We start from the raw sequence: 7400 nt of genomic DNA, 5'->3' as shown, positions 1-7400 counted from the left end.
CACACGTTCACAGAAATCAGTTGATGGAAAACCGCGAGGGTGAACAAAATGAAGCTTCACATAAAGCCTTGTACAGTAGTGTTCCTTTTACTAAGTCTGGCGTTGAGCATTCCGCAGACGTTAGCTCAGTGTACTAGCAGTCTGTACCGAACGTATGATGGCAGCTGCAATAACGTTGTTAATCCTTCCTGGGGTGCTGCTAACACACCGTTCGTGCGTATTGTAAATCCAAAGTATGCCGATGGCAAGTCCACTCCACCCCTAGCAACGGATGGGAGTGAGCTTCCGAGCCCGAGGGTGCTTTCCGTTGAAGTGTTCCAGGAGGGCGTGCAAAACAGTCCAAGATTCTCGCTAGCAAACATGCAGTTTGGACAGATTGTGGCTCACGATATGGCCCTAACGCGTGGAGGTATTACAGATGCATGTAGCTTTGTACCCTGAACCAGAGCTTATCAATCTTTTTTAAATGTGTTTACAGTTCGTGATCAGTTACCGTGCTGTGCCAATGGTCGCTTACAGCCTAATCGTAGCCCAAGATGCTTTGCCATTCCGATATCACCCGATGATCCCGTGTTCTCTGCACGTGGAATCGATTGTTTGGGCTTGATCCGTACGTTTACGACATGTGACGAGAGTCCTACGACTTGTACGCGCGCAGAGCAGATCAACGCCGTCACACACTTTCTCGACCTATCCATCGTGTACGGCAACTCCGCACAAGAAGTACAAACTCTCCGAGAGCCCAACACCGGTCTGTTGAAGGTGGAGGTGCGTGACGGACAGGATTGGCCACCGAGACACCCGAACGCAAGCACAACCTGCACTTTAAGGACTCCCACAGAAGCTTGCTACCTTACCGGCGATGGACGAGCTAATCAGAGTCCTCAATTGGCAATACTGCAAATCACCTTCGTACGGGAACACAATCGTATCGCCAGACAGCTGAAGACGCTGAATCCAACCTGGCTGCCGGATGAACTGTTCGAAGAAGCGCGACGCATCAATATCGCCCAGTATCAGCACATTGTTTTTGAGGAGTGGCTACCGGCTTTTCTGGGTCGCAATTTTATGATCGAGCGGCAACTCCTCTATCAGCCCGGGGTTGTAACGAATGATTACAGCCAAACCATTCATCCGGCGGTAATAAACTCTCACACGACCGCTGCCTTCCGATTCTTCCACTCCTCCATACAGGGATTTTTGAAGTAAGTAGAGTCAAGCACCAACACCAATGAGTTGTCAACTTAATTCTCCTCTTCATGCTAGACTCTACGAGGAAAGTCGGATCTCGATGTCCAAGGTCAATATCAACGATCACACCAACAATCCTACGATTTTGGAGCAAGCTTCTAGCCGATATCCTGAGCTGCTTCGTGGTCTCACCACCCAACCAATGGGTCTCAATGATATCAGCCTAGATCCGGCGACCAAACATTTCCTCTTCCGCTTCAACAACATGTTCGGCACGGACCTCAAATCGATCGACGTCCAGCGGGGACGGGATCATGGACTCGGTGGATACAACGACTTTGTGTTTCTGTGCTTTAATCAACGTGCTACAACCTGGGAAGATTATAACCAGTTGCTAGTGCCAGAAGTGAGTGTTCCTTGTGACGATGTTGCTAAGTAAATGTCTAATATTTCTTGATCCCCCCTTCCCCTTTCTCTTCATTTAGGCCGTCAACCTGCTCAGCATCTATTACAAATCGGTCAACGATCTCGATCTGTCCGTCGGGTTGGCGTTCGAGAAGAAGATTGACGGTACGGAGTCGGGCATGGTGATGCGCTGCATACTGGCCGATCAGTTCCGGCGCACCAGGAAGGGCGATCGCTTTTTCTACCAAAACGGCAACCATTTCAACGCACGACAGTTAAGTGAGATTCGGAAGGCGAATATGGCGCGCATACTGTGCGATACGACCGCCGATGTTACACGCATACAGTCGAGTGCATTTTTGCTACCTTCCACCACTAACCCGCTAGTGACGTGCAGTTCCTTATCGACTCCGAATCTTCGCGAGTTCTAGTGTTGTTAATAATTGGAGAAAGAAGAGACAACCTCTTATTGGCGACGGTGTAGCTTTGTAGCGGTAGAACATATATTTGCGGATGCAAAAATACAATTTGAAAGCTGGCTAGAATCTGCTGTAGGAAATTCTAACGAACCAGCTACAAAAATATAACCATCTTCTCATCCAACTGTCAATTGGTTGTTTTATATCCCTCTCTCTTGTTTTATATCCATAGTACTTGTTTACTGAGAATGTGTTTTGCATTGTGTTGCAAACATTTGTGAACATCTTACCAATACAAATGCCTAGTACAAATAAGTATGCCGTCGAACTCTTTTTGTTAGAGTCTAATCCCTCGCCATGATTCTAATGAGATAAAAAAGCTTATTAAGAAAAGCTTATTAAGATTAAGCTTATTAAGCTTATAAGAACTTTCAAGGAGGTATTCTTCTATCCACCCTTTAAATCTGATATATTCCTTTGCTAAACTAAATTCTATCGTATATTGTACTTTACATTCGGAATACGTAATGTTGTTTACTTTGGACAAAGAAACCTTGAGCAACAAAAATATCTCTCACACGGAAATAAACCAAGTGTACAGACGGCTGTTTTAACCACACTGACATAGTACAGGTTCACGTGGCTCCCTCTATTGTATGCACAGCCGTACAAAAAGAACGAGGTTCATTGGTACAGTAGAAAATGTCTATCCTAAAAACAATCTATGATTCGATTGGCATACTCTACACCCGAGTTTTAGGGATTTTCAAACCATCCTGTGAGTCGTGTATGCAAAGAGGCTTGCAAGATGCTTTCGTTTCTGCTAGAAAAGTACGTTGTACTTAAAGCAAATATTTGTCCTCAAAATTTCTACAAGCTTTCGAGTAAATATTTTGTATTGAGAATTCGTTAGTTATTCTTTTTTTCTTACACACAGTTCATCTCATAAAACAAACTGGCAAGTGTTTTTTCGATGGTATAAATAGGCATAACAAATCCCTAGCAGGACAGTAAAGTTGTGACAGCGATGGAGCTTCGTGTGAAATCTTTCGGGTGGTTTCTTCTAGTAGTGATAGGAACTCTTCAACAAGTTGCGGCACAGTGTCCTAGCAACCCGTACCGAACATTCGATGGAACCTGCAATAACGTTCAAAACCCATCCTGGGGTGCTGCTAATACGCTGTTTGCACGTTTGATTCCTGCCAAGTATAGCGATGGACGATCGCAACCTGCTCTAGCCAAGGATGGTAGTGAGTTGCCTAATGCCCGACTGCTTTCAGTTGAAGTTTTCGATGAGGGCATACAAAACAGTCCGGAGTTCTCGCTGCTTAACATGCAGTTTGGACAGATCGTGGCTCACGATATGGCTCTAACGCGTGGAGGTAATATATCAAGTGGGTTGAGTTGTAGACGTAAACCTCTCTAAGGTTCTCTCAATTTTGGCAGTTCGCGATCAGTTACCGTGTTGTGCTAACGGTCGCCTACAACCTAATCGCAGTCCAAGATGCTTTGCCATTCCCGTATCTCCCGACGATCCCGTGTTTTCTGCACGTGGAATCGATTGTTTGGGTATGATCCGTACGCTGACCACGTGTGATGAGAATCCTGCGACCTGCATACGAGCTGAACAGATCAACGCCGTAACGTCGTTTTTGGACCTATCCATCGTGTACGGAAACTCTGCCCAGGAAGCTCAAACGCTCCGAGAGCCCAACACTGGGTTTTTGAAGGTGGAAGCACGTGACGGACAGGATTGGCCACCGAGACATCCGAACGCAAGTACTACATGTACTCTTAGAACTCCCAATGATGCTTGTTATCTCACTGGCGATGGACGAGCAAATCAGAGTCCTCATCTCGCAATACTTCAAACCGTCTTTGTACGGGAACACAATCGTATTGCCAGGGAAATGCAACGTCTTAACGGTAATTTGAGCAACGAAGAAGTGTTTCAACGGGCTCGTCATCTCAATATCGCTCAGTACCAGCACATCGTGTACTATGAGTGGTTGCCAAACTTCTTGGGTCGAAGCTTCATGTTGGAACAGCAACTGATTTACCCAGCATCAGCTGCAACGAACGATTATAGTGCCACCATCAATCCCTCGGTTATCAACTCCCATACGACCGCTGCCTTCCGATTTTTCCACTCCTCCATACAAGGTGCTCTTAAGTAAGTACTATTACATAACATACCAAATGATTTTTTTCATTCTAACTGTTCTTTCTTTGAAAGACTGTACGAGGAAAGTCGCATCTCTATGTCCAAGATCGACATCAACGATCACACCAACAATCCTACGATTTTGGAGCAAGCTGTTGATCGCTATGCTGATCTACTTCGTGGTTTGACTACTCAGCCGATGGGACTTCACGATACCAGTCTCGATCCTGCCACCAAGCATTTCCTCTTCCGCTTCAACAACATGTTCGGAACGGACCTTAAATCGCTCGACATCCAGCGTGCTCGCGATCATGGCCTGCCCGGATACAATGATTTTGTGTTTTACTGCTTCCACAAGCGTGCTGCATCTTGGGACGATTACAACAAACTTCTACTACCTGAGGTGAGTTGTGAGGAATGCTTATTATCATCTATTCTACGTAACGTTTGCTTTTTAGGCAATTGAACTACTGAGCACGTACTACAAATCGGTAGATGATCTCGATCTGTCCGTCGGGTTGGCGTTCGAGAAGAAGATCGACGGTACCCAGACTGGTAAAGTAATGCAGTGTATCATGAGCGAGCAATTCATGCGCACCAGAAAGGGCGATCGCTTTTTCTACGAAAACGGCAACCATTTCACACCTAGGCAGCTGACAGAAATTCGGAAGGCAAATATGGCACGCATTCTGTGCGCTAGTTCCCGCTCTAATGGTTTCCAAGCGGTCGCACAGATACAGCCTCTCGCCTTCCAGTTGCCTTCTAGCAAGAATCCATTGGAATCCTGCTTGACACATCCTACTCCTAGGATAAAAATGTTTATATAGACAATGTACTATCCAGGAATAGTGATGTACTTATTACTTAACCTAGAAAAAGAGTGATAACCAAGTGTAGCAATGGTTAAAACAGAGTCTATAATAGTTGTCAATAAACCCAAATTAATCCACATAAATCCAAATTAATCCATATCATATTTACAGGCTTGGTCGACCAGCAATGAAATTATCATCTAATCCAGCGGTCGGCAAAGTCCGGCCCGCGGGTCAAATGCGGCCCGCCGCAACATTTTATCCGGCCCGCGAAAGGTTTTGACTGATTTTGAAAGATGGGAAGAAACTATTCGTATACAAATTACTAAATATCTTTTAGAATAGCATTTTATGCCAACGAACTCTTTCAACTTTAATTAAAGTACTATGGAATGGCAGGCCTTGACCGACAACGGTTGTTGAGCCAAAAGAAGAAGAAAAAGAAGACTATGGAATGACGGGTCGTTCGGTATGTTTGAACTCAAGATCAATATCCCCGTAACTTTTACGTGAAAAAATGCCTTTTTTTGGCTAGCTGTAGAAAATAACTAGGAGAGACAATTTCTTTACATTTACATCATTTGAAAGGTAATTATTTAAGCTTACTTGCACAAATTTATCTCAGACTTTGCGAGTTGCCTTTCGTCAGTTATCCCGAAAGGTTTCCTCGGTTTTCTCGACAATTTTTTTAGAGAAAAGCTTTTCCATCATGTTGGTGCAAAAAAAATCAATGGAAAACATGTGACGGATGTTGTACCAGTTTGCGGACTAAGGTGTATTATCCAAATTCTGCCAAAATTAACCTAAAATGAAAGCAGTGAGTTTTGGCGTCATTGTTTGCCGCTGCGAAGCCAGTGGACGCGATTTTTGCTTCCTGATATATACATATGTTCATGTTTCTCAAGAACTATTTCACTGTTTAGCGGGTTGTATCGATCTCCTGATACAGATAACGCAGTAATGTGCCAAGATGTTAGCGACCAAAACGCCGTAACGTTCTTATGCGACGACAAACTTCTGTACTAAGTCAATTTAAGACGCTACGGGGTGTTATTCGTTGATCGCGCACGCTTCTAAGTTGGTTGGTTCCCTTTTTTGGCCATCATGGTTAGAGTTCGATTGATAGAGGTGTTAAGGTGAGGTGACTGATAGAGGTTTTCTATTGTCTCATGGGATACTACTATTCAAAGTGCAAATAACATTTTGTTATAGCGGGTAAAGATAACCCCTTGATAAACCCATAAATTTGTCAATTTTCAACCGTCAACCGTTATGTAATTTTAGCATTGTTGTACAATGTTTTAAATATAGTAAAATAGCTCCATACATTTTCACGCGATAACTTTTTATGTTGTTTTATTCGTTCTTCTTAATTTCACACAAATCAGTTGATTTCTCTTCAAACTATTTGAGCGATATTTTCGATCGTATTTGAAAGCAAAAGCGAACATTTAAAACCCCTGTTGTTTTAACGAGAACGACAATTCCACACTGTTGCTGTTTACGAGTTCAACGATTGTCAAAGTGCTTTATCATAAGGAATCAGTTATCAATCTATCTGACATGGCATGACTTGTCCATAAAGCATTTTAATAATTACTGACGCCACCTTTGCTTCGATATTTGTTTAGCCGTTACGACTTTTGTATCATTCCCGGAATATCCGCAATATTTTTTGCAGCGTGGAAGGATGGGGTTTTCGAGAAGCGATATTGATCCTTTGTTTGTTATTTTTTGACTAATCACATTTTTGGCCATTTATTGCCGATTCTCAAATGATTAAAGATTACAATTAGTTTTTAAAGCAGATATCATCAATTTTAACCATGCTTAGATGATATATTTACAGAAAAACAACGTTTTATGTCTAAATTGTAATAATTTAAGCACAATGATAAAAAACCGCATTCTCCTAGCCCGCGGCAATTGATCATTTACTTAATTTGGCCCTTTGCCTCAAAAGTTTGCCGACCTCTCATCTAATCAGTCTACTGAAACGCAGTAGCTCCAAACCTAGTGAGCCTAATGAGTGGAATAAGGAGCTCGTCAAACAACTTAGGTGTGTCTTAATCACTAACTCTCATGATTAAAACGAAGCTCAAATCAGCTCACAACTGGGATGATCAGAGGTGAGACTCAAACAGCAGGTGGACCAATCACATGCTCGGTGACATTTTGTTAAGAACCCAACTCTTGATCACTCATTTGGTCACGACATTCACTGTCGGTGATCATCACGGTTGGCCGGTCTGGTGGTACTGTCGTCAACTCATACGAATTGCCCGTCATGGGTTCAAGCCCCAAATGTGCCGTGCCCCCATACGTAGGACTAACTATCCTGCTATGCGGGGTAATCCAAAAGTCACTGAAAGCCAAGCCCACTAGTGGTACAGGCAGGCCTTGTCCGAC

At 43.5% G+C, this 7400-nt stretch overlaps 2 protein-coding genes across 2 annotated transcripts; both read left to right on the top strand.

Moving 5' to 3' along the window:
* On the top strand, positions 1 to 2206 carry LOC121600151 (peroxidase-like). Its single transcript, XM_041928482.1, has 4 exons — positions 1 to 409; positions 479 to 1205; positions 1267 to 1597; positions 1677 to 2206. Exons 1-4 carry the CDS (start codon positions 49 to 51, stop codon positions 2025 to 2027), a joined length of 1770 nt encoding a protein of 589 aa, XP_041784416.1. The 5' UTR covers positions 1 to 48; the 3' UTR covers positions 2028 to 2206.
* An 810-nt stretch (positions 2207 to 3016) lies between these two features.
* On the top strand, positions 3017 to 5134 carry LOC121599946 (peroxidase-like). Its single transcript, XM_041928100.1, has 4 exons — positions 3017 to 3397; positions 3462 to 4188; positions 4252 to 4582; positions 4638 to 5134. The coding sequence occupies exons 1-4, from the start codon at positions 3043 to 3045 to the stop codon at positions 5004 to 5006; spliced, it is 1782 nt and encodes a 593-aa protein (XP_041784034.1). The 5' UTR covers positions 3017 to 3042; the 3' UTR covers positions 5007 to 5134.
* Positions 5135 to 7400: the final 2266 nt, after the last annotated feature.

This window comes from Anopheles merus, chromosome 3L (assembly GCF_017562075.2).
Source record: "Anopheles merus strain MAF chromosome 3L, AmerM5.1, whole genome shotgun sequence".
NCBI classification, from domain to species: Eukaryota; Metazoa; Arthropoda; class Insecta; order Diptera; family Culicidae; genus Anopheles; species Anopheles merus.
Note: the sequence above shows the minus strand (reverse complement) of the source record. Positions and strands in the feature narration are given on the sequence as shown.